The sequence below is a fragment of the Neopsephotus bourkii genome, unplaced genomic scaffold (genome assembly GCF_033783945.1).
Source record: "Neopsephotus bourkii isolate Nb327-2 ecotype Australia unplaced genomic scaffold, CSIRO-AGI_Nbou_v1 NB_1686, whole genome shotgun sequence".
NCBI lineage: Eukaryota > Metazoa > Chordata > Aves > Psittaciformes > Psittacidae > Neopsephotus > Neopsephotus bourkii.
In genome coordinates this window covers 692,199-719,676 of record NW_026902160.1, presented here as the reverse complement: position 1 = coordinate 719,676, position 27,478 = coordinate 692,199, and the positions used below count along the sequence as shown (strand labels likewise).

General features: G+C 39.8%; 2 protein-coding genes across 3 annotated transcripts in view; both read right to left on the bottom strand.

The window, feature by feature from the left end:
• The window catches only part of DOK7 (docking protein 7), a 64,928-nt gene extending 45,394 nt beyond the window's left edge, over nucleotides 1–19,534 (bottom strand). Inside the window, exons 1-5 of one of the 2 annotated variants that reach the window (XM_061376024.1) lie at nucleotides 19,236–19,534; nucleotides 19,041–19,086; nucleotides 16,593–16,838; nucleotides 12,515–12,715; nucleotides 6,389–6,508 (exon numbers count right to left, since the gene is read on the bottom strand). In XM_061376024.1, coding sequence (XP_061232008.1) covers nucleotides 6,389–6,508; nucleotides 12,515–12,715; nucleotides 16,593–16,838; nucleotides 19,041–19,086; nucleotides 19,236–19,289 — 667 coding nt within the window. In that variant the 5' untranslated portion in view covers nucleotides 19,290–19,534. The remainder of the gene's footprint in view (nucleotides 1–6,388; nucleotides 6,509–12,514; nucleotides 12,716–16,592; nucleotides 16,839–19,040; nucleotides 19,087–19,235) is intronic. The other variant, XM_061376025.1, reaches the window with a different exon arrangement.
• A 2,063-nt stretch (nucleotides 19,535–21,597) lies between these two features.
• Nucleotides 21,598–27,478, bottom strand: part of HGFAC (HGF activator) — a 44,163-nt gene continuing 38,282 nt past the window's right edge. Inside the window, exons 12-14 of the mRNA XM_061376026.1 lie at nucleotides 26,624–26,764; nucleotides 25,407–25,555; nucleotides 21,598–22,995 (exon numbers count right to left, since the gene is read on the bottom strand). Of these exons, the coding sequence (XP_061232010.1) occupies nucleotides 22,825–22,995; nucleotides 25,407–25,555; nucleotides 26,624–26,764 (461 nt within the window). The 3' untranslated portion in view covers nucleotides 21,598–22,824. The remainder of the gene's footprint in view (nucleotides 22,996–25,406; nucleotides 25,556–26,623; nucleotides 26,765–27,478) is intronic.

The following is a 27,478-nucleotide window of genomic DNA, read 5'->3' as shown; positions in this document are numbered from 1 at the left end:
CAGTTGAAATTACGAAAGAATAAAAAATCATTCCAGGTCTTTAAGTTTTAAAATACTTGGGTTTGATGTTGTCAACACAGCAGTCAAATCAACCTCACAATCAGGGAAGGAGCACTGCCAGGTGAGCTGAAGTTCCATGGGAGTCCCTAAATTATTAACTACCTGAGAAACAAGCTGACACAACTCTGGTCCCTAACTGTATTTCACTTTCTGATCTGCCCTGGATAGATCCAAGTGTGTCACAGGAACAGAAGAGACAATGCTGAACTTTCTTTTCCATGTAAAGGGGGTTTCCATCTTTAGCAGTCAGCAATCTGGGTAAGATGAGCAGGACAAGCCATACGTACACAGAGTCCTCCTATAACAGCATATGTTGGAAATCAAAGATGGTCTAACAGGGACAAGGCAACAACGCATGTGACAAACACAGTCTGTGACCTCTGTGTGTCCCAGCTCAAACAGTGATTGATTTCAGTCTCTTGACACCTTCCAAAATTAAAGAACAGAAAAGAGGACTGTTTGATATGGCTTAAGTTGTTAGATCTTCATTCTTATTTCCATTGCAATATAATTCATGATAAACATTGACTAGTTCAAACCTGTGTAACTTACTTAACTTAACAAAACTGTGTAAGCTTACTCAAACAAAACCCCCAGTGTTTCCATATGGACTTTTGCCAAAGAAAAATACATGACTTGGCCACCAGCACCTATGGTGCAGCCCAGACAGGTCCATGCAAGGATCCTCTCAGTAGCATACAGCAGTACAGGCTGCTGCTTGAATCTGTTTTAATGTCCTCTCTTCCAGCTACTCTGCTTATCAAGTTAAATGCCTTTATGTCCAAAAAGATTCAACAAAGATGTTCTATGAGCACTTTGAATACAAAGTTGGCATAACAGATCAACAAATTAGTCTAACCAAGATGCAACAGACACTAACCCTTCCCTCAACAAAACCTGTCACTAAGAAAGATCATTCCACTTTCCTTAGAATATGATTACTTGATAAATACAGATTTTAAGACCACTACTAGGAAACATACATAACTATTGGGTTTTTAGTAACTGATATCCATCTTATAGACAGCAAAAGATATATCTAAAAAGACCTTGTCAAACTACTGATCTTGCAAAAATAGCCTATAATAAAATACAAGATGGGAAGGTAGGAAGGAAGTTGAAGCAAAACAGTAAGCAGTAAGTTCGTATTTCATGTATTTAATTGCTTCTAGAAGCCACATTCCCTATTAGCTACACAGCTACAGAACACAACGCATGTCACCCAACAACATGTAATCTCTAGGCATACTGCCTGTCCAAGAGGACTGATAATTTTTCAAGTCAAACTTCCCCTTAAGGACTGTCTATGTATAAAAGGTGGATATAAAATTAGGTCCTTAGTTGCGTGTTGTGACCTCTCATTTCCCAGTTTTGTGGAATATCAATTAGAAAAACCCTTTCTCAACAAATACTAGGAAATACCTAGAGAAACAGTTTCAAAACCTGCCGAACACATACAGGCTTTAAGTCTTAGGCAGGTATTAAAGATAATTGTCCATCAGTCTTTCCAAAACCTTTGGTTTGCCCTGAACCTTCTCTGCTAATAAGCAAGGCTCCTATTATGGAGAACACACACAGTACTATTTCCCAGAAGCATCAGATTCTTATACAAGTATTTTTGGCTACAGAGTACCGAGAACTAATCAGAAGGTTCTGACACAAGATCAGACTAAGACCTGAAGTCACAGGCAGCCACTTTTTAGAGACCAGTCCATACTGGAGGGCACACAACCTAATACCTCCTGTCACATGAGGGTAGAAATATGGCCTAAAAATGATAAAAGCAAGAAGGCTTTCAATGCTAAAGTTGGATTTGTTGGCATCATCCTATAACTTCTGCATGCACAATACAAAGCATCTAAATAACTGCATAGTAATTTACTATATTACTAATTCAGGAAGACAGAAGCAGCTTGACCGGCACTGAGACAGCTGTCCAAGGAAGTTCAGACAGCTTCGTCCTACACAACATCCTGCGGTAGCTCCAACTCCAAGAGCAATTAGTACCTTCATTTCCCAAACTCTTAACAAATGTATCCTATAACGTGATTTACTCCCATGGAATTTAGGCAGTAATATTCAGGTCTTTCAATTAAGTAAGTGCGTTTTCATTTTCCAAAGAAAAGTGGATCCCTTGCTATGAACAAACATCTTTCATGTGAGGCATTCGTTGAAATCTTCTTAAGGATTTGCTGCTTTAGGGACAAAGGGGAAGGATTACATCAAATGTGGCTGGACTTAAAATGCCTTTGATGGTGATTTTATTTTTATATTACGTTGGTGGATATTCATTATAGCCACATCAGCTGCTCATCGTGGGAGATTTTGGATACTTTGGTAACATACAAATAAAGTGTCACAGTAATTCAAAGCGCCAGGGTTGTTTAGTAAGCACCTGTCAGGAAAATGTATTGCATCAAGTCAGCAACCACCCAAGATATGCTTGATTATATGCATCTTTAAAATGCAACATTGGTTAATTCATTAAACAAAGTTAGATAACAAGCTGAAGATCTGTCCTCTCTTTCTATCTTTGTAACTGTAGGCACATTTTCAAATCAGGCCTGAACCCTCACCTTCATGCTAACATCTCCACCCCTTGTAAGATGGAAGAATAAAAAGATGTCCTAAAAGCTTGAGGAGGATTGACTTGGTACAGGTACTGCAGAAGGCAGCCACAGAATTGTCTTGCAATGGCCAAAGGTATATCAAGCTTCAACAAAAAGAAAGAGCATCAGGTAGATCCTCAGCAAGCAGTACTGCACACTCCAGTCAGTTACAAAGCATCCTGAAACAGCTTCCAGAATTAAGAGAGAGCATCCAGACTACCATGATTACTCTCAGGGTCTTTCCAGCCTGCAAGACTAGACTGTCCCATAGCCTTAGATTTAGAGAACACTGGTCTACCCATTAATCAAAAATATCACTGATCACCTATTGGGTCTTTGCTGTGTTCATGTTTGGTGTTCAAGATGAATTTTGCTAGTGAAAACAAGGAGTTCAACACACATCTGATACACAAACATTTGTGAGATAATACGCATGCAAATTCAGTACAGATTGCAAACTATGCAATCAGTGTTCATAACTATGTCAATACCTGGACTTCTGTCAAGACAAGAACATGAAATTCCCTGGTCTGGTTTCTAAATATCTTCTCAAAAAAAAAAAAAAAGAGACTATGCAAGTAGCCAATATCTTCCAACTAGGAGCTGGGGGAAACAAGGCCATCCAAACACATCCTGCCACTCATTGGAGTCCTTTATTTAAAATGCTACACTGCCTAAAAACATCTATGGATAGCACACAGTAGTATACTGTAATACATCTAATGTGCTTTTCCTTCTCCATTTTATTTTAGATGTACACATAATAGAATTTTTTTAATCATTAGAATATTCATAATCATTTTATACCATTCCCAAAAAGTCAGAGAATAATTCCAGTTGGAAGGGATGTCCGGAGTTCTTTAGTCTAAACTGTTGCTTAAAGCAGGGCAGCTATGAGAGATTAGACCAGGTTTTGATAGCTTTCAACAATCAGTCAAGTTTGATTTCCATTGCACAGTATTTCCATTACATATTAGATACATTACATAATAAAGTACATATAGTGTTCATCTATTTATGTTACACAAAGTTTTACGGGAGTAAGTATATTTTTCAGAACTACAATCCAGAAAAGATATGAATATTTTACTTGAGTAAACATCCTTTGCACTTGCAGTTTACAAACTCTTTTTGGATACTGTGCATTTTGCATTTGTTCAAAGAATCACTTTGGCAAGTAAAAGTAAGAAAAGTGGTCATTTTTCCATCTTCTTCAAACCTGTCTTGACCATTTCCTATTAATTTCATGCTAGCACTTGAATATTTCAGCACTCCATTTAACCATATGGTTGAGCTGTTTGCATATGAAGCCACTGGGTTCATTACCCCTCTTACAAAGACAGAGTAAGCAGATGTTGACTGCATAACCTCACTAGATTATAATTGTGTTGCATACATTGGTGTCCAAGAACACTATCAATGTGACATTTTATCACCACATTACATACTTTTCTCTCTACAGCTGCCTTTTGTGTTGTTTCTTTTCCTTTCTTGAAAATACCTAAGAGTAATTCAAGCATATTTCATGTTTATGTTGGAAAGGTACAGGCAACAGCAAGAAACCAAATTCAAATATCAAACTGTGGAGAGAAGACCACTTCCCACAAAAGCTTTTGAATTGCACAAAAGAGGAACACCACATATATAAAGCGCAGTTGAGGCTGTGTAGCATTCTTCTCTGCAGTAAGTATGAATAACACTGAGTTTTGATCTAGTTACCAGAGGTGTGCAGATGATTAATCTATTTAATAACTAACCTTTTCAAAAGGTTAGGCAAATTTCAATACTCTTGCCAGATACGGTATGTAGCTGGTAGAGACCTGACCTTTTCAAGCAATACACTACACTCTGTGTAATAGCATACTTGGTAAGGAAAATTACTTTATGGATGATTCACTACTATTGTACACTTGCATATGCCTTAAACAGCTCTGTGCAAGTTCTGTATGGGATTAATAAATGAAGGATAACTTAAATACAAATTTTCTGTGAAGGGACATATACATGGGGGTAATGACAAACTAGGGGAGGCAAGGTAAAGACACAAGGAAATGTAAGTTACAGAGGTCAAAGTGTTTGGAAAAAGGAGTCTGCAAGTATGTGAGCACAGTTCCTTACAGAATACTGCTCGTGCCAGTAAAACAAAGTGTTTCCTGTCAGGGAAACAAAGTGGAATCAAGTGGCTGACTCTATATTCACCTCATTTTAGCAGCAAGTCCATCAAGCACAGAAGACAAAAGAAGAAAGACTTCAGAAAAGAGTTTTTCCCTTCCAAAAAAACACCAAATAACTCCCAGGCTATTCCAAATCTACTTTAGGCACTTCAGTGAGGTCAGAGTTTGTAAAGAGGAAAGGGAATGTAGTATGTGGCTATGTATAATAACCCACAAATGCCAGAGCTGATAACCAAGATGTGAAAGCACAATTATCTCTACATGTCTCTTAAAAATAAATTTTTCAATGAACATGCCATCTAAAATTAAATTTTTAAAAATAATAATAAAAGACAACAGAATAGTTACTTGCAGGCTTGATTTTTCTAGACAAATTTTTGTTAAATGACAAATTTAGGAGTTGCATATGTGTAATACACTGTCAGATATGCAGAAAAATGTGTTCAATAGCAGAGTTTTAAGTACCTGTGCTGCTCTTTTGGGTTTCTGTCACTGAGTTTTGGAGTTTGCTTTTTTAACAACTCTACTTACTTGAACGCAAGCTCAGATCATCATATGAGGTTTTACTGCCTACTATTATTCTTACTTTATTTAATTTGGTGTTACAACTATGGGAAAGAAGAGATGAACTGAGCCTTGCATTTAGCTTAGCTAACTTTTCATCATTATTTTCACAGGCTTTGCATCCAGATCTAATTTTTCCCATCACGTTTCCTTCCTGCAATGATCTTAATCTTATAACATTATTAAAACCCTGACAAACTCCTGTTAACTGTCTAACACATACAAAAAATCAGTATTTCCCACAAATCCGACCTCATCCTTCGCCATTCCTGCTGCCTATTCCCACTATAACCCACTGACAATTCACAGATATTTTTCTGTACTCTCATTTTGACATTCTTGCCCTGTTTGACACAGTCATTCTGACTCAATACTATATTTCGTCATCTGTTAAAGTCAAAAGAAAACAGGGCTTACTGTGATGCCATCAAATTCCCCCTCTAGACATTACAGCACATGCAGCATTTACCATGAAATAGGAAAAGGAATTTAGTCCTTCAACATCAGAAAAGGAACTCAAGCTGCAAAACTGAAATGTGGTGTGGAGGCCTGAAAGGTTTCTGAGGTTGGCAAGGCTTTGGCCTAAATGTTTCAGATGAATTCAGAATGTCCTAGAAATCAATTTTCCATTAAACTACCAAAATAGTCATGCAGACATGGATCCAAGTTGAAATATGTGAAATATGTAAATTTAAAACTACAGGTTAGGGTTTCTTTCAATCCAAAGTGCCATATTTTAGTACTGTTAAATAAGAGAAGGCTAAAGTTAACAATATCACCAGGAATATGAATGAGCCACATCACCAGGGGAGAACTGGGTACATTCAACTATAAATCTATACTGTGACATTTCAAAATGAAAACCACTTTGCACTTTCTACACCCTTAGTGTCTGCGAGCTGGTCTTACAATCACAACAATAAAGTGCTAGACATGGCAAGCTCCTACTTTGCTCAGTTACTTTATACTTCCTATATTAACCTGGTAGGACTGGACGCAAACCAAAAGGGCCCTTCGTCGGGGAGATGCCACGGACGATACAGTCAAACAGAAAGCTGATCTGCTCTCCTTCAGCACAAGAAAGGAAAAAAACACCAGCCCCTGCAAGAAAGCACAACATAAATATGTGTTTTTCACTTTGATACATTAGAAATACATTTAAATGATGCTATTTATAATATAACACAGTATTAAGTGCAAGCCATGAAAAGACATCAACAAGATGTTATGCAAAGAAAAGATATAAAAAGAAAAAAACCTCAGGTCAGCACACATGTACTATATCACAAACATACACATAAATTCAATAGCTACCTAATCTTTTACACTAATTTTCTGAGATTCAGGCGCTTAGAGCAATGCCAAAATACAAGCCATATTCTCAACACCCATCTGAGTCTTTTATTCTTCTATACCCTTAAAATTTTGTAGAACAAACCTTAGCTATGCAATAGTCAGGAATACTTGAAGTGCCTTTATCAAAATGAACCAAGGCATTTTTACTTTTACCCAGTTTTAACGGAGAGCAGCTTTTTATATCCCAATGAATTAGGATTTGGTTATATTGCTGGATTATAGTATAAATTTTCCTAGACTAAGTCTTATGTGCCTATTATTAACAGAAAGTAACACAACTCCACAGGTTGTCATCAGATCTTTACCCTTTGCTCTATTCTGATATTTTGCTTTCCATTCATTAAGAATAGCCCCAAGCAAAATTAGAATGAGAATCACTAAGTAAACAAACAAGTTCTGAGCTGCATGATATATGGCTACACGGACAACACACAAGACTAGAAGTGCTCCACAGAACACTTTGAGACTTGCCAGTCAAATATAACTTATATGAGGAAATGAAAAAATAAATCTTAAAACATCAGGCAAAAGACCACCCATGCACACCAGAAAACCACAATAGCAAACCTCAGACCTGCAGAAGGCTTTTGCTTATTAGTGTCTTAGGGACCTGGGCCCCTAATCTGGACATAAATTTCCCTTCTGTGTGTCTCTAGCCAATTCTGAGTTGTGTATGCTTTCTTGCCAATTTTAGTCCAAGGAGCAGAGCTGGTCTTTACCAGAATGCCTGTATCCCCATCATTTTCCACATATATGTGCTGTCGTATTCAACAGGATATTCACATTTTACTTAAGCAATGGATCCACTTTTGACTACTTGACGAAGGGTTATGGATTCAAACGATGGGGATAGTAAACAGTGGGCCACAAACCAAAATAATTATTTTAGTAAATTAGATGTAACCAGCAAGCTGTAAACTGAACACTCTAGGACAGGCATATTCTCATCAACAGTCTATTTGTCATTTTTAGTTTATGTCCCATCTAAATCTTTGTCTGCTCTGCTTAAGTCTGTTCAAGACAACATTGTTAGCAGCATCTTAGTGACTTGATTTATCACTCCACCACATCGAATTCCTCTTCAGATCTTACTGATCAAAACTTCTTCAGCTGAAGAAATGGAAATCCTGTTCTTGAAACACTTTATTTCATTTGATGAACTGCTGGAAATTTAGCAGTCTGGTAGAAGTTAAATTTATACCTAAGGGCTGGCTTGCCAATCATTTCTAGAGAACAAGGTCTCAAATGTATTACTTGAGACTCAGAATAGACAAATATTAAAACACTGAGGTATGTTTAGGCGGTTGGAAAGATGAGCACACACAAGATCATGAAACGTAAACCAGAGTAAAGCCTAGTTAACTCTGCACTTCTCTGACATTGTTTCTTAGTATTGTTTTTAAAAACAAGTTTGCCCCACTTTTCCTTATGGCACATATACATGCTGTGGCTTCAGGATCAAAGACCTAGGAGATTACAACTGTAATCACGCAGTCTGACAGGTATGAATGTTTCTGATGGTGACTCACGCTCAGTCTTGTCCCATTTCACCTGCCCAAGAGATGCCAAAGAGTCAGAGAACACTGAATTAGAAAAAGCTAAGTGCAAAGTATGTATTCAGGAGCGATTTCAAATTCAGTTCTTCCTTTGAGCTGCCTTCTCCTCCCTTCACAGAGTAGAGGGAGCCTAGGGAAACCAGTTTGCCTAATCCTAAATGGTATGACTCCTCCCCCATGAATCACAATGATGCCAGAAGCCATGCCTTTCTTGAGGCAGCAGGGCAGCACAAGGCTTTGATGGACTCTGAATATGACCTTCCCATTCCATACACAGTAAGTAAAGCAAGATATAGAGACAACATGACAGAAGACATTCGTATCTCAAGAGCAATGATATACAAGTGGCTTGATAATTCAGCAGAATCCTACATATCCATGTTACCACTCAGGAAAAGAGCATTCCTTAGATATTTCTGTCATACAGAGTACACCTGGACCACTTTTTTCTTTTACACTATTGTCGAGAGTCGTGCTTAAACTCCTAAGAGGTTATACAGGCTTTTGACTTTAATGGAAACAAAAAAGTATACGTGTGCATACAAGCAGGCTGCTTAACTCAAGGGATGATTTCTACAAAGAACTATCATATATCTGGAAAGCCTAAGATGAAATATGATGGGTTTATAAACTAACACAAACAGTGAATGCACACGTGCACATGGATACAAATCCAATATATACCTATGCATAAAGTGTTTATTTGTAGATTCTATTATTCACATGATCACCACAGCTGCTGATCAACTCACAGGAAACATCCTCGTTCTTCTTTTGCTAGGTAGAACTAGATTGCAAGGGAAAGAAGCTTGAGGGTCCTTGTAAAACACATATGAATAGCTAAAGCTTAACTATGTTTTAAATGCATATATAAAATCCACCAGTTACATTTCTGCTTTCTTACTAGAAATTAGACATATCAATCATGTGCTGGAACAGATTTGGTGCAGAAGCATTTGGGAGCCAAGGAATATGTGGTATGCATCACTGTAATACCATGCAGCTGTTTACTAGACCAAAGAGCTCACTCACTCACTCTCATCATAGGATAAGAGACTTGGTGAAAAGCAGCCTGCAACCACTTGCATAAGGCTGAAACACTAAGCCTCTGTGGCAGTCATCAGTAAAGCGTTGTACAGTCTCTCCTGAACATTCAAGAGAAGTTGCCAATTTCATAAAACTTTCAAATATTATTAAAACTTGTCAATGGTTTGTTCTAATTCATCATATTAAAAAAGCAAACCCATGGGCAATCACATCGTCAAAAGGCACAGTAACCAAAAATTCTGTACTGTGTGTGAAAACAGGGAGAAAGAGTCAGTCCATTCCCATGAATTATTCCTCCTAACAGGTGCCAAGCAATGCTAGAGCTAAAGCTACAGGACAAGTTCAAACCATGGCAGTTCAGTTCATGGTAATCATCATGTTGTCAAACCAGACACTCTCAATCCTGGCCTCATGCAACCTTCTTTAGAAGGTATCTCAGGCTACCTTTCTCTCTGGTGAAAATTCCAGCTGGTGTTCCTATTATTGCCAGCTAAGACGTGGCCATGACTACTAAAAAGAAGATAAGAATGTCTGCTGCTTCCAGTAGGCTTAAGTAACATAAAGAAAAATACCTGCACGTAAATAGAAATGTTAACCTATGCAGCCCAGAATCTTTCAAGAAATTCAGACATTGCCCCAGTTCAACCACTTTGCTTCTTATTTTCAAATAAATTCCCATTCATTATAGGTTTCCTCATCTCCTCCTTTGGCTCTTTCAGATATGCTGGTAGCCACTTCCACTGTTTCAGAATAACTTTAAAGAGCCACTTGCAGAAGTCTTAGAAAGCAGAAAGAACCTAATTTCGTCCAAAAAAATCACGGAAATAATTCTGCTTATCCTGCAAATAGCAGCAGCATCATTTGCTCTTTCAAAGGGCACCACAGGTCCTCCAAGTTCCTTTCTTCTAGGGGATGCTGTTAGAAAACATGAGGCAGCTTCAAACTGCTAATGGAAGCTAATACTGAAGTACTTGAACATTAGGGAGCCTGAATTCTCACAGTGCTAACATGCCCTTTTATTACCCTACTTGAATTTTTTCACACTAACCTCCAAGTCAAGATTCTCCTGGCAGCTGGTCTCTAATTGAGAGCAGTGCACTCTGAGCTAGCAACTTAGGAAAGTGAAAGGCTCCTTTTTTCCAGCCCATTCCTCTAAGTAAACCTCTTAATTAACTCCTAGGCTTGGATGCCAGGCTTTTTCGTAAATGGTATGTGTGACTGAGCTGCAGATAGAGGAGCTGGGGGCAGAGAGAGCCAAATTTGCAGCTGTCAGGAGCAGAAGAAAATATTTTCTGATCTCTAACAGTACAAATTCGATGTTCAGTTCAAAATGTAAACACTGTTTTTCCTATTTAAGAGTAAATTAGTGTTAAATGTCTTGAAAATGCACCCAGTTTAATGTTTGAAATCTCATCATATTCTCAGATGGTTTCCTTCTGCCTGGATTGAGCACCAAACACTTTGGAGTTGTACAAAACCTATACTGAGCTATTAATTGTAAATATAATTAAGCATTTTATACTTATGAAAAATCTAGTGAAGAAGCAAGGAATACAAAGCTAAAACAGATTTCATATCCTTTAAGACATGACTTCTAAAACAGAAATATCCAAAAGTAAGCTGTGCTTCTCTTTGGGGCTTCAGGGTGTTTTTTATGGAGAGAAAAGGCAATCCAACCACAAGCTTATCAGTTCCTTTTAGTATGGTATTTATTACAGTGGTATTTAAAAATCCACTACACTAATCCTCCACGTTCAGAGTTTCACAGGAAGAATGCATGCAAAAATATAGATTCACCAATAGAAAGTAATAGAAATATGAGTCCATTTCCAAGGTGCTGAATGGGACTGACAAGTATAGACTTACAAAAGGACGATAATGCCTAACCAGTTGGAGAGTCTTTGATAAAATGACTGGTTTGGTGGATGCAGTTTGTTCACTGACTTTAGCAAGGAATTCAATACCATCTTCTATAATATATTCATTGACAGATCAAGTACAGACCAGATTAGAAAACAGTGGAGTGAAGACTGGTTGAAGTGCCAGGCTGAAAGGGTTATGATGAACAATGGAAAGCCAAGCTGGAGACCCGTTTTTCTTTTTTAAGAGAAAACTGATTTGTTTTCTCTCAATCTATAACACATTCCTTCAAACAGTGGAAAAACTTCTTTAACCGTAACCTCTGAATTAGGCAGGGAAAGATTTGAATCCAAATCCTCCACACTGAAAACAAGTGTCTTAAATCAGGAATCAGGATATAACTGTTGAGTCTATGCAAGTCAAGCAATTTCACATTACACTGGCAATCTGCATACCCACTCACACTCAGAGCTCATCAATTCAGCATGGCTTCAAACTTTTGAAGTTAAAACCTTGTTTTCTAATGATTTATGTGATATTATACAAAGGCACTAATTATCTTTCCTTTTCAACTGTTGCACAATTCTTTGTGTTTATCTGAAGTGAGAGCATGGGCTAAACTGGACATTGGAACAAGAAATTACTTCACCTCTAAACATACATCTTAGCTATTAGGGTACAGAAATTAGCTTCAGCTTGCTTGCTTGCTTTCGTTTAGACCCCATAAATCTCATGGTCCCATAAAGTGACAAACCTACTAACAGGGAAAGGAACAGAAGTTCCTAACTTTTAAGGGCTAGAAGTCATCTATGGTATTTAGACATTTGCCTTTACACAATGAGAGCCTTGATGCCACCTGTAACCTCAAAGCTCTGTGTCATTTTCCCTCTGCAAACAACAAAATAATTGATCACAATTTAAGAATATGAACATTAAACTATTCTTCTTTATGTTTTGCATGACAGAACCCATAAAATTTCATTCCCTTATTTTTGCTCTGTGTCCAAGAGTAATAGGTGACTGAACCTGAGAAGAGAAATCCTGACTGAACACCTGAAGAGCCACAGGGCAGTGTTCAGTCAGGATTCCACATAGTCACATTTTTACTGAACATCAGGGTTGAAGCCTGCAGAAATCTGCTCAGTAGAACAGACCTTCTGGTAAGAGACTGCCTGTATGGCAAAGCAGCACAGCTGGTTCTGCAACCTACATTTGGAATGAGACTGCCATTTACATTTCTACATGAGGTTTCAAAATCTTTTAGAAGACAAGTTCCACTTGTACTTACAGAAGCCGCACCTGGTACCCCCTTCAAAGATGAATCCATTTGGGACAGCTCCATACCGACGCAGATCTGAAAGCTTCCATTGCCCCATGACACTAGGAGGAACGTCTTTTACAAGGACGAGAATGTCATTGCAGAAATGCAGGGTAGCAGGCCCACTCTCTAGTTTAGTGCCAGGTGCTACAAAAACTTGAAACCTATGAACTATCAGATAAGGAAGAAAAAGAATGTTACTATGGAAAACAGAAGGAAGGTACCATGACTTACGTGATATAAGCCATCCTATTCATCTGTGGTATGTGGACCAACCCCATCCCACACCATGAGGCTCTAGCATAAAGATTCTAAGCAGAGCCCAAACAGCCACATATGAGTAGCTATAAACTCATTACTCTCTATTATGCCAATTTGGGACTGGAAAAGAACAAATTAAATATATAAATATATATATAAATATATATATATACACACACATAAAATTATTAATTTATCCTAACTCAGGCTATTCCCCATCTCAAACTAGTCAGTTATCCAGCCAACACTTCAGTTACCTCTTCCATCCTTGCATCACCACATGGGTTTCTTTCTGTCTCCTTCTCCAAAGAGCCCATGCCGCTCCTTTTCTAAGTGCATGCACACACACACATAACACAGTGCCCAAGGAGCCCAAAAGCCAAGGCTCAAAGTAGTAGGCAAGTTCTAACCAGAGCTCTGTCACTGACTCATTTGCAGCCTTTAATAAACAGCTTCATTCCTTCCCTAGCAGTAAAATGGGGAAAAATTACATTTTCCCACCTTTGAATCTTTTGGGAGTTGGTAATGGTAGATGCCCAGACATTTAAAATTACTAGGAAAGTAAGTGATTCATAGGTAATAAGCACTGTTAGATGTCAGTTAATTCTTCATATTTCATAGCATAAACTTCAAAAGACTGGAGAAGAAAAGGAAATACCCATCTCATCCAAGTTTACAAAATTCAGATTCAAACCCCAACTCCACTATCCCCTGTATTGCAAGAGTTTTTGCCTAAAGTAACAACTGCTCTAGGCTGGTCTCCCACCTTCTCCTCCAGAGCTGTTGCATTCTGAATTATAAGCTATTGGGCCCACTTCAAGGGCTCAAATCTCAGAGTGTTGCAGAAGGAGCAATTTAAGTGAGCGGGCACTTAATTCTCAAACTGTTTTGGCCTCCACTACTCCTCCAGTTTCTTTTCTCTTGTAATTAGACAATAAAAAGAAAGACAAAAAATATGTCTTGGCACAGAGAAGAATCAGGACTGTTACATTTTCAGTCAGAGGCTTTCAGATTTATCAAGAAGCACAAAGATTTAGCTTTTGGTTATCCTTCAGAGATCATACAAACAGCTACCTGACTGTGAAATATACAGGGTAAACTTCCAGGTAGTCTCACTTCTTACAACCACCCTTCCCTGTTTCTTGCTTATACTTCTTCAAGCATCATGAATTTCAGCTAGGTCCGAGTCTTGCTTCTCATCTAAACACTTGCTACATTCTTAGCTACCATCTTAGCTGTAAGTCAACTCCTCATCTATGACGTGCATTAGATAAGTTCCCTAAGGCTCCAGCAGAATTAGCCACAAAGTCATTCGAGTGCAATGTGCACGGAGACAGAGATAGATCTAACTAACCACAGCTCTACTTACAGCTTTGCCAGTAGTATTGCTAGGGAGCAAATCAGTAGTCACACGATGTCCCCTTTTGGGCACACAGTTCTTACACAACCTGCTTAAACATAAACTATGAAGAAGATATCAAAACCATAATGATGAATAACATTCAGTAAGGAATCTGATATCATTTCCAACCCCTCTGCTCAGCACTTCACTGGCAATTAAACCACAGGAGCAGAAGCATCAGTATTCTTTCTGCCTCATAAATGAGGAATGAAGTACACTCTTCACACAATCAGTTGCAAGTTACAACAGCTGCTAAAAACAAAGAGCTGCAGCTCAGATTCTAGACCACTGTTAAAAAAAAAACAGCATACCCAAATCTAAAGCCAAAGTCAAGGAAAAAAAAACCAAAACAACAGATCTGGACATGAAGCTTCTGCCATATGCTGCTTTCTTTGTAAATAGGATTGGGTTTTTTTCAGTTCTTCCCAACCATCTACTTCTTCTCTGACAAAATAATGAATAAGATAAAAAGCTGAATATGTCCATGAATAAAAGGTGCTATTTAAGCTCCTAATTTCCTCTAGCTCCTCACACCTGATCACTGACCTGCAGTATGCTAACTTCCTCAGAATGAGTTTGGGCTCAAGCACTCTTCTCACACCAGACCTATGCCACAACTTGCTTAATCCCAGTGTTTTTTCTAATCCTGGTTCTTTTATTCCAGGAATAACATCCACCTCATCTGCTAAAAGCAGATGGAAAACACAAGGAACTCCAGTGCAAATGCCTCCATTCTGTGGTCTTCATTCAAGAACAGGAACAACTCCGCTACTCCTTTCCTTCTTTTATTATTTTTTTTTTTTTTGCTTCCCAGACTCTGAGGTCATCTGTCCATGGTCTATTTTTATCATCCAGCAACCTTACTTCCAAGGCACACAAAGGCAACCTTACTACACTTCAAGAAAAAACACCAGTCGCCATCCTCTCTTCATCTATGATTCCATTCTTTTCTATTTCTTCCTACTCAAACCAGGCTCACTTTAATTTGGCTTCTTTCTCCTAACTGAACCTGCACTCAGAGATGAAATCCTGAAACAAATTTCTGTACTCTGTTCTATCCTCCTTCCCCTAAGCTTTTTTTGAAATTGATGTTCAACAAATTATTGCCAATTCAACCAATTATACTTGGTTTCTTTATTCTTCATTTCTTCACCTCCACACACGTTCTCTCTCACTACATCTTTACTTCATGGCTACACACATCATCATCTGATAGACCATATTCCTACCTCACTTTCCTTTAAAAACAAAAAGCAAACATCTTTGTTGCTGCTACACTGCCTCCTATCACAACCGGACTGAGATTAAATACTCTATCCCACTACTGCATCAGTGCAAGATCATGAAAGCCAGACCTAGCCTTTCAAATTCTCCTTCTCCTTCAGATTTTAGGACAAGTGTACGCTGTAAATAGATCCTAAATCCAGTAAAGTAACAGAACCAGAACACAACACAGCTCCATCAAAGTGTATCAACTACTCCAGCTACTCGTCGATTCTGTGTGTGATTACTCGTGCATGTATTGTTCAGAAACTATTTCTAACCTTTCCCCTTATGCAAGGCTTCATATTTGACAGCTCCAAGTGGTTCACCCATACATCTCTCTTGCAATACTTCTATATTTCATTACTGTAAAATTCCCACCATCTTTCTATGTATGTACTGCAAAGGAATGAGTCCAGCAATGCAACAGATGGCAAAGCATATGTAACAAATGATTAAGATGGCTAATGTGCATCTTCCCTACACCTACCTTCCTTCCCTAGTTATGACTAAACAAACATAAGACAGATACTGTGAATTACCAATATTATCAGTCTTTGTTCACCATTGTACATTTTAGAGCTGCTAACCAAGAAAATAAAAGGATGCATAAGATTGAAGCTAGCTGGAAAGATTGTGTCTGATGGCAGTCCCTATTGCAAGATGTCTCTTCCTGAAAGGGGACACCATCAGTAATAAGCATTATAAATACAACACCTAGTAGACAGCTCAGAAAACTAGGGTTAAACTAGTCAAGTGCAACTCAGGACTCTCCTCCTCTTAATTCAGGCTCCCTCTGAAACCTGTTGTCAAAATCCTTAAGTAAATTGCAGGACCAGAAATAGAAATCTGATCACTTTGCTTCAAATCTACACACTTTCAGTGCCAAAATCAAAACCCAAATGCTCCCACAGTTAGCTGTCAGTACTGGGCAATACCATGACCAAAACCTACCATAAGAGAGACCTGCTTTAAGGTGCAAAGTGAAGACCAGTCTCTTCACTCTCAAATGAGTGACAGTCTTTTCCTTAACTATACTTCACTGTTTGCATTTTAGTTATGTTTTTGTTTGCCCTTTTTCCCCCGGAAGATAAAAACAAAGCATGATAAGAGAAAGGTTACCTTCCCCCAAACTGTAGCGGATTCGTACATCCCACGCATACATTGTTTCCTTGTTCTCAAATCCCAGCATCACAACTTGAGAGAGACAGATGATTGCAAGTGTGTGATTCAAGCCCTCATAGGGTAGCCCAGGATCCAAGCCACAGATGTCTTCTAAGGTCATGCTGCTCCTCTCCTTATGCCCTTTTGCTCGTTCAGATTTATCCTTGTACACAAGCATGAGCAAACAGTCTAAAAGAAGCAAAACTGTCAGAGATGATGAGGCAGAATATAGAACATAACACATTTCTCAGTGCTCCTTTTCAATACAATGGTGCTTTACAAACTCAGGGTCAGTCTAATAAGTCAATGCAAGAACTCAATTTCCTTTTCCCACCCCATTCCCAGGTAGTTTGCAGTCCCTGCTTTTAGGGAGCAAACATTCAAGGCATGTTTCAAGGGTAATCTGCAGGCTCAGAAATAAGGAGGCAAGTAAAAAATCTTCCCCGTTTTACTTTCCAACAATCCAGTGGTTTCTCAGTCTCTGGAGTGTGGGACTCATTCAGTTCTGAGCATCAAAAGTTACACTACGATAGCTGTTCACGTTATCAACACTAAAGACTGAGAGGCTGGTGTCATCTGTATTTCCATCAGAACATGCTGAACCACAAATGAAATTCTTACAGTAGTTCGCAGATTACTCAACTACTAAATGGCGAGCAGGCTGCATTGCCAGATTGTTGGTGTCAGCTCAAGTTTCCTACTTAAATGCTACACAGTAGCCATTGCTAAATAACCATTATGTGCCACACCTTTTTGAAAGTAAAATATCTTCCGGTGTTTAACCCCTTCCTAGAGGTGTTTATTACACTGTAACTATGCAGCAATTCAAGTGCCATGGGAAACGCACATTTCAGAAGCAACCCCAAAAGAGAAGAAAAAGGGGAGAGGCTTCCCCTAACTTTTGCACTTCTAACAAGAGCTCTCCTCTTCCCCCTTCCTATCACATAGCACTTGGTTGTGCAATTAACAATCAGTATGGAAGCTGCTCCACCCACAGCTTACGCTCCCCTACATACCATAAGGAAAAAGCCCCTGTGCACCATCTGATGAACGCTGGGGTGTGGTGCTCCAAGCCCTGACGAGGTGCCCTGCACCCTCAGCCCAACAAAGGATGCACGAATCTCCAAAGAGGTGAAAAATGACCGAAAGACTGAACCCTCTTCTAGCGAAAGCAGAGCTCTGCATTGCCTAACAACTGTTTTCATCCACCTGTTAGCAAAAACAGCTGCAATGATGAGAGTCAAGCATTCTGCAATACAGTTGTGTGTCTGAAGAAAGGACAGCTATGGTTTATAGACCACGAGAAGCAAATCACTGGGGGCTTTTTCTGGTAAACCTGGATAATTTAGCTAGAATAAAATACTGTTCTTGAGGAATAAGCCACAGGATCAGCCAGTAAGTTTTCAAAGCAAATTCCCTCATTTTCGCCCTTCAAACTTGTCTTACTCAGAAATCCAGGCCCACGTTCGCATGTCTAGATACTAGCTCTAGGATCTACAGATGCAGGGAAGTTTAACAAAGCTGGTTAAGACACAGGCATTTAAGACACTAACACACAACTAACAACTCAAGTACAGCAAGTTAGATCTGAAGACCTTCAATTACTAAGAAATCTTTAGCCTACCAGCAACATCCTAGAAAAGACACCTTAATCCATTCTGCAGCAATGCAGATTCACATTTTCTATTTGGAAAATATATACTTTCAGGCCCAAATGTGTTCTCTGTTAGGAACAGTTAGGGAAACCTGAAACCTACTTTTGCTTCTCCAGCAGTAAAATGCCGGCTTTGAATAACATTTTCAATTTCCCCTTCAGAAGCAGGGAAGTGATTTTTTTTTTCTCTTTTTTTTTTTTTTTAATTCAAAATGTCATTTTATTTTTAAATCGAAGTGATATTTTATGTCAAAACACTGATCAAAAATACCTACCGAGCTTACAATGCCAGCTTTTTTTACAGCCACCAATCACCCTGAAGAATAAACGGGATCCAAAACCAAAGAGCTGTGCCTTGAGAAGTCACCTTTCCCTCTGGTTTTAGTCAGCGCCTGGTATTAAACTACTCACACCCGACACCCAGGCACCACGGGCAGCCCAAGGGACAACGTTACACCGGGCACTGGCCGCGGTGACTCCGGGGGGCTCCGGCAGTAGCCGCCTCCTATTTCTGTCCGCCTGGTTCGTTGCCAGATAGTTTACTGCCCGCTCTCCTGATTAAATAAGACAAAAAACAAGAGGAAAGAGCAACGACGGCTTGAGGGGAGCCCTGTCAAGGGTGATCTCCGGCGGCTGCGAACCTCGAAGGGAGCGCTGTGAATTCCCTGCCCTTGGAACCCCCAACCGCGGGCGGGGGAGGGAGGGACACCCCGGCACCTGCCTTCCCTCCCCCGGGACGGGCCCCCTCTTACCTGCCACCGGGGAGGGCTTGCGCAGCACCAGCCACCTACTCTTCCACTGTAACGAGAGGCAAAAGGAGAGGGTTAGCCAGGGCCGGAGGAGGGGAGAGAGGGCTCTCTCCCTTCCTGGGGAGAGGGTTGCCGGTGGGGGACCCCCGGCCCCAACCCGCCGCGGGGCCGGGCCGAAGGGGCGCTGCGAGCAGGGACCTTTTTTCCATCTCTCAACTTGACGTGACCCTCCACCAGCACGGAATCCGTCATCTTCAGTCATGATTCCGGACAGCTGCGCCCGGCTCGCTGCTCCCTCCCCGCGCTCTGGACCAGGGGTCACTTTCAAAATAGCTTTATTAGGTCCCCGCACAGGCACAGGGAGCGACGCGGGCGAACGGCCAGCGCTGCCCTGCCCTCCTCGGCGCCCCCGGCCCCACCGGGCAGTGGGGCGGGCAGGGGACGGGGAGGCTTCTGGCTGAAGGGAGAGGGGGTCCCGGGAAGCTTTTCCCTGATTCTTTATTCATGTATTGTATTGCGATGTTGGGGGTTAATTAATTATGACTATTTTTCCTGCAGGGTGTCAGTAGAGGGAAGTACAAGGGGCGCACCCAAAGCTCCACAGCCCCTCGACGGCCGCCCCGCCGACATCCTCGGGTGCGACCCTGGGAAGGCGCCGACCCCACTCCTTCGCCCTAACCCCGCTCCGGGCTTTGCCGTTGACCGCTGAGCAGCCCGGCAGCTGGGGGCGGTAGGAAAGCCCGGACCGGATCTATGCGCCCTCTGGCTAAGCGGAGCGGGGCCTGGCGCCGGCGGGCAGAAACACCCCTTTTCCCCCACCCCTCTTACAGTGCCCAAATTCCTCTTTCCAAACCCGTAATTACTGCTCCTCTCACCTCCCAGAAGACATGCAGCCAACTACCCCGGATAAAAATACTCGCTTTTTCCCCCCCTTTTCTTTGCAACGCAATTGTCACAAGATAACAACCCACTTACACCAAACCCGGAGCAGCTACAATTAATAGAATAAGATGTGTTAATGATGTCCTCGGATTTATTTCAACCAGCAATGGACTAATTAGAGTCCATTATTCTAAAAATACTCCTACTGCATCTTATTTGATGGTAATTATTTCTTCAGCTTTTTTTTATACAGCACATTTTTCTTTCAATAGCATAATAGAAGGGGGTTTAGATGTTTGGATTTATTTCTTCCCTTTGAGTCGGTCAGTTTGCAGGGAATAACATATAATTTAATAAAACCATTTTTAAGTGTGTTTCATAATGAATTAGGGAGGTGTTTGTTCAACTGGCTTTGCATTCAAATTCAATTTCAGTGTGTTAGGAAAAATACCAGATAAAATTTCACTAGGAAATTTAGGTTGGATTTTCATTTTAACCAAAGCTATAAACACTCAAAGGGAAGAGAAAAATACAGAGATTAAGTTTCTATGGGGTAATGCTCCACCGAAAGCCAGGAGGCAGAAGGTGCTGGAGTGCCCCATAGGAATGTGGTCAATGTCAGGGGTGTAAGAGCTCAAGCAAGGACCTCTTGCTTCACCTAGATGTTTACTTGCCACCCCTAGGCTGGCTTTAATGTTTAATACACTGTTAGTTGCTGTACACCAGATGCTTAAATGCTTTAGTCCCACCAAATCAATGCCACAAATTAATTTTAATGCATTCAAAGTATGACAGTGTTGACTGAAGATTTATCATTTAGACCTCTGAGGGCAGAAAATAGACTGTCTCACCTTATGAATATTCAATATGTTTAAAAAAATAAGTGTTATTGATTGTATTGATGTTGCCATGTACTGATATGAGCAGCATAGATTTTCAAAATGGGACAACTAAAAAGCTCTACACAACGTATCAGAAACACCAGTCTAACACCTTTCCTATCAAACAGCTGCCTTCCTTACAGCAAGACTGAGAGAATACGTATAACACGCCAGATTAAAAGCATGTACAGGGGATGGGTATTAATCTCAAAGTGAAGCTGAAGTCACAGAACAGATACGGATGTCCAGAATGGCATAAGCTTTCTGTGGAAACCTGTTCCAAATGAATCCTTTCCAAAGAAGAGTAAATAGTTCCTTCATGGTGGTTTAATACTTGTCTTTCAGCAGCAGGTACTGTTTAGTCTTGTTGCACAATTGCATTCATTTTATGGAGTTAAGCAAGCCAGGCTCATACTGCAAATGGCCAGGAAGGCAAAGCCAGACAACAAGTCTTCAGCTTGTTTTGGAATCAAGACCCCAGAGGTGGATCTCATTTTCTCAAGCTAGTGCTTAGTGCTTCAGAAAAATGAACTGAAGACTTTGGTCTGAGCATTCGCGGTATTCACAGCTGAAAATCACATCCAAGCACTTACAGCTAAGTGCTGGAAACTTGTGCAACGCTTGCATAAAACTGGGAGCACCACCAGATGAAATGGATCCTTTATGCAGAGCTTTTCCGATGCCTTCCAGCACAGAAAAGTGTAATTTTTCTACCAGCTTGCAAGCTGTTGAACAACCTACAGAGGGATTCAAAGATCTAATTGTAACTTTATCCATAACAGATTAAGTCCAAGAAACAGAGGGTAAAACCTTTTATTAAACAGTTTACGTCATTTATCTAGATAACTTTGTTATACATTTGCACTTAAACAAATTCAGGTTTTGGTTATTTTTCCTTACCAAGTTTCTTTTAACTGCAGAAATCATTTATCACAACTAAGGAACCCATGAAGATGCTGCCAGTACTACAAAATGAAACATATCTCTGAGTAACTAGGCACCAAAATTATCTATCTTAAAACAGAGCTTTGCTTGAAACAACAGGAGAATTCAAAACATTCATTTTCAGAAGAAATACAGTTCACATTGACACTTCCAAATGTACACATCTGACCCGGCTAAAGGTTCCCTGTGTTAATAATAATAATAAAAAATAAAAGTTGCAGTTTTCCATTCTTTATACAATGAGATTTTTTTTATTGAATCATTTTCTGCCTTTTTTTTGTTAACAAAGCTGAATCCACAGCCTCTCAGTAGCTATATATTGTAATAGTTTCTTTGATTGTTCCCATAACAATTCCATAGACCATGACAGCAAAGCCTGAGGTTTATGAGATCACCAAATCCTCAAGGAAAATGCTGAGCTGCTCCCCCAGCCATCCAGTTTAAAACTCTTTTAAAAGCAACCTCCTTTCTGAATTACCTAAACAGTTGAACAGCCTGTTAATACAAAACCTAAGACAGCTTCAAAACACTGTCAAATTGATGAAACATTTAGGCATTTATCATTAAGGTGAAGTGTTCCACTGCTGTCCTCAGGGCACGGAGCAGCTCACAGTCTGCAGAAGGTCCTGACTGTATCGGCCTGAAATCAGGTGCTCTGACTCCCAACATTATTCAGCAAGCCTTGTGTTCTCAGAGAGCATTGCATTAACCTTGCTGGAAGATTGCACATCAGATTCAGCAGAGCTCTGAAGCAGGATCCTGATCTTATGCTTGTGGAACATAAAAATATGCTTACATGTTTGGTTGAATCAAAACCTAAACCCCCTGTTTTTTCCCCAGAACTGGTTTGTTGCAGCTAGCCGAGGAGCGCCTTCATCTTGATCTACTGGTGTCTGTCACCCTGAAATTCAAGAGATCACTTCTGAGGGGAGGGAATTTCATTTCTAGCACCAGTTTGGAATTGCTAAGAATTACCATGACAGTTACCATACTGTAACTTATAGTACAATATTTATGCCACTTTAATGAAACCAAAAGACCCCCTAACCCCTGCTTCAAAGGTTATCGTATTCAAGTGTTCAACTAGCTTTTCGAGGGGCTATTTTCTCATTAATCCACTTTACATAGTTCGTCACTCGTGTGTATACTCCAGGCTTGTTGACTCTGCCACAGCCATCTCCCCAGCTGATAATCCCATAGAGGTAAGAGATTTCGTTTTCCTCACAGGCCAGAGGTCCACCAGAATCTCCCTGTGTTAAAAGTGAATAAAAAATTATCTAAATCGATAAAAAGCAGTAGGAAAAAGATCAGTTTGGGAAAGTCCTAAATTAAGAATGTTTGAATGTGAGATGTTAACTAAAAAGAAGATATGGAAGTAGTGGTCTACTGAAGTTTCATTATAAAAAGGGGGTTTTTTAGACATACCTCTAATATAATGGTGGAGGGGTTAATTCCACATAGAAAGAAAGTGTCAAAATATCAGATTTTGTTTAAAAACCTGAAATGTTTTTAGATTCAGACACCTACTGAATAGTATGTTTGATTTAGGTCACTTTCAATGGGAGTAATGAAGTCTTTGAGGCTTAGGCTATGTTGTAATATGGGCCCTGCATATTATGTAAGGCAGAGAATATTTGGCAAGTTTCTCAGTGCATTTTATTGCACCTCTCAGATATCATGGAAGTTTTCATGATTTCGTCATTCAAAGAAAGGTGTCACATACATACACACTTCTCCATGTGACTGTGGGATGCTATAAGTTTATGTGGCACATGGGGTTTCTTGCATCTGTTGAATTTGATGCTACCGAGCATTTACCTAGCTGTTAAAACCATAAACTGAAAATAAGACCAAACCAATGTTTGATGACACACTGCTGAGGTTGACTTCTACAGAAATGAAGGTCTTGGAAATGAGAAGAAAAATGTGACTTACTAAACAGTAGCGGTGAAAGGAACCAGCACTCTACTTGCCTAAGGAGACATACATTTTTTTCCTATTTAAAAAGGAAACACCTTGGGAGCAAAGTAGGTAAGGAAATTATGTTGCCTTTATACTAGGACATTTCTGTGGTAAATGAGGGACAACAAATGAAATCGTGCATCTGAGATCAATTTACTTCTCAGAACTTGCTTATTTCTCCACAGATTATCTTATTGATGGCAATTTTGGTATCTGGTGCACTGATTAAACAAAAAAGCTACCAATAAAATCTTTAAAAATAACCAAGCAGAACACATTATCTACTTGCTCTTGCTTGATCTTGAAGTATTTTAATACACAACAGATGGTTTATAATTTAATTTACTAAGCATACATTAAGAAAACTCAGAGGTCAGCTACATTTGTTGCGACATTAGAGGTTTATGCTATTTGTCCTTAGAACACAAAAAGCCTGACAGCAGACTTGTCACCAAAAAAAATGAATTACTGATTCACTTATAATGATTTCATGTCATGAGCACTGTTCTTAAGCAACATCAGTGACTCTTCATCACTGTTTCTCAGACTTCACAACTCTCTCCAGACTACTTGTCTTGTGCAGCTCCTTTCTCCTTCCCTCTTCTTTCTTCTTTCTGCCTCTCATTCCTGATCAACTCTGTTTTTCCAGGGCAGGGAATGAGAATCAGGTACAGAGCTGTATCTTTTATTTGTACTTCCTGGATAAGGCAAGGAAGAACTAGCCTCTAGTTCGCTGGTGAGTATGAACGCTTGCAGGCAATAACAAGAATCAATTCCAGCTCTGGTTTGGAAGCATTGAGCCACTGCTGGCTGCTGCTATTTCAGTCTTGACACCTTTCTTTGGACAATTTTATGACGTCTATAGGGGTTCCAGCACAAAGCATACATTATATTATTTGCTTTGCATAATCTCACTGCCATCTATTAGCTATGTGCTGCCTGTTGCCACATTTATTTTAATAAGAGAATAACCTTCAAAATGAACTCTAGGTAAAACCTTAAGGTTTATGTAAGGACTAATCTGATCCTTCATTTAAAAATAGTTTCATCTATCACCACAACAATTCTGCACTCTTATTCGGAGCCAAGGTGTGACATAATTCAAAAAGTCATGCAAAGCAGTAAGACCATGAGGTCATTCCATGAAGGACTGAAGTCATGAAACACCGTTTCCAACTGACTGATACTCTATGCCATTAAATCCTGCCTCATTAAATACTAACCTCAGCTCCTTCCTCCTCCAAACACCACCACTGCTCTGCACCTCCTGCTCAGGTTTCCTTATTTCTATTCAGGTAAGAGGCAGAAGCAGCTCAGGGATTTGGCTCCACACAGGTTCATGCTGCTTGGCCTCCCACAACTTCCCTGCCAGCTGCTCAGCAAACCATTGCCATCCCACTGCAAGCTCAGCCAGGGGTTAAAGCAACTCACTCTCCAGTGTGTAGCCATGACCTTTTATGAAGGTAGGAGGAATATAACACCCTGGAGGTCTTGCCCTTCTGTAGAACTTAATTGACACTTAGTAGATTACAAACCAAAGATGGAAGCAAGGTGGTGCAGTCACATAAGTTGTCTTTTCTTTAGGAAACTTTCTGTTCTTTGGGAGCACTTTAATGTCAAAAGTGAGCACTGTATCACTGCAACATTTCTGGCAATAATATACATTTCTATTATCTGCAGAGAAAACTTACAGCATTACCTGACAAGCATCAGATTTGCTATCAAAGTAGCCAGCACAGAACATATTTTCAGTGATTTCTGTTCCATAAATTTCAGGATTTCTGCACTTTTCCTCGGGAATGATTGGAATCAGTGTTTCTTGCAGGATATCTGAATAACCAGATACATCTTGAAAAAAATAACCCAGAGAGGAAAAGAAAGTCATTTTTTATTGAATGTGAAGAGCATGACATGGAAACATACTGCACAATAGAACATATAAACACAGTTAGCACATCCCAGTTATATTGTGTGGTGGATCCCTTTAAAAGATAATTATTTTTCTAATGATCAGATCACTTTCTGCTCCTTCAGTCAGACTCCATGCTCTTTAAAATACTGGTATTCCATGTCAAGTCATTAATCCACTTCATGTTCTCTCGTTTTCTAGAGACTCATGAACAGACTCCGAGAACTCCTGTCTTCTCCTCCTTCCAGATGTGATATTAAATCATCAATTTATTAAAAGTTCCATTACCTCTTTTTGCCTTTACAGTACACATTTAGATCAGACAACATTTGCTCATACTAAATCTCTAACCAAAATTAGGCAGCCAACTCCCCCATCTTTCTCATCTGTCTACATCAATTTCTGCCATCTGCACATCAAAGCAACACAGCCAAGCAGGAGGTTCATGATCCTGGAATTCCTCATCTGGATGGATAGGATGTATTTTTCCACCTTTCTCAAGCTGAGTGTAAGCACTTCTTAGTCCAAAGTCTGCCTGGCCCTCTCTTGTAGATGTTTCCAAAGTTCATTACTGGCAAAGGTAAAGATCTCCATTACAGACCTAGTATGCTGACTGTGTTTGGTTTGCAGTTTTTGGTATCTACCTTGAGAAACCAGAGGTAGGATACATTCAACTAACATGTCAATTCTTTGGACTTATAACTTAACCACTTGCTCCCCTCCCAGTCCATGGAGATCTAGCTAGCTCATAGCTCATCTCATCCTAAAATAAACACAAACATTTGGCCAAAGGAACCACACTCCAAATTCCAGGAACTACAAAGGAAGTTCAGGGTGACTATTTCAAAAGCAAATGTTGTAAACATCGAAAGGTATGTAGGAAGATTCCCACCAGAAGTCTCTTGGAAAATATTTCACAAAACTATCAGTCATATAACACATACTCCAGCATTATTTTTTAGTCATCATAATTTTTTTACACAGACACCAGCTCTTGTTTTACTCACTCTCATGCCTGTGTCCCCATCCAGAAATCTGACATTTGAACTGATCAGGGAAAACAGTGCTACTTTCTGGCAAGCAGATGGGCTGAACAAACTGGGACTTGACTGCACAACGTTGGCCATTCTTCTTCAGCTTAATCAAAGCTGCAGAACAGAAAATATAGGAGGAATAAAGTGATTGTTCCCTTTCTTTAACGGGATTGGCAGCAATGGGTCTCAGATACAACTTTAATTATCCCCTAAGCCTCTCTTAATTAAGATATTTCAATCAAAGACAGACAGGCTCATCTCAACAGCACCTTATTTCACCACAAATTGAAGGCTGAAAGATTCAGCTACTCCCCTTGTGGGAATATTTATTTTATGCTGTGCTCACTGAACAGATTTTGCTTCACTGCCTTTGTAGAGAAGATAGAAAATACATATGTCTCCTCCCACCTTAAAGTTAAATAACAGTGACATATCCACAACTTTCAGCTGAAATAAGTGGGATGTGCAAGTGCTCGCTGCTTCTAAAAGTCTGGCCACCTGCCTAATTCCAATTTGATTTGAAAAATAATTACTGCAAGAGCCGGTGTATTTAATGCTCTGTTATCAAGAAGTTCAGCAAAATTCAACATCTTGAAAATTAAGGAATAGAAAAATCAGGATATTTCAAACCCAAGCTTCTGAAAGCTACAAAGAGTTACACAACCTACACAACTTCTACTATCACTCCATGGGGCTGAAAACTGTAAATGCAGAGTTGTGCAGCATCATGAGCCTGGTACTGAAAGATGTCAAAAAATAGGAGAAATATTGGTTCCCCTGCAGCAAATCCCCTGCATTTGGCTGTAGAGCAACAGAGGGGTCATTGTA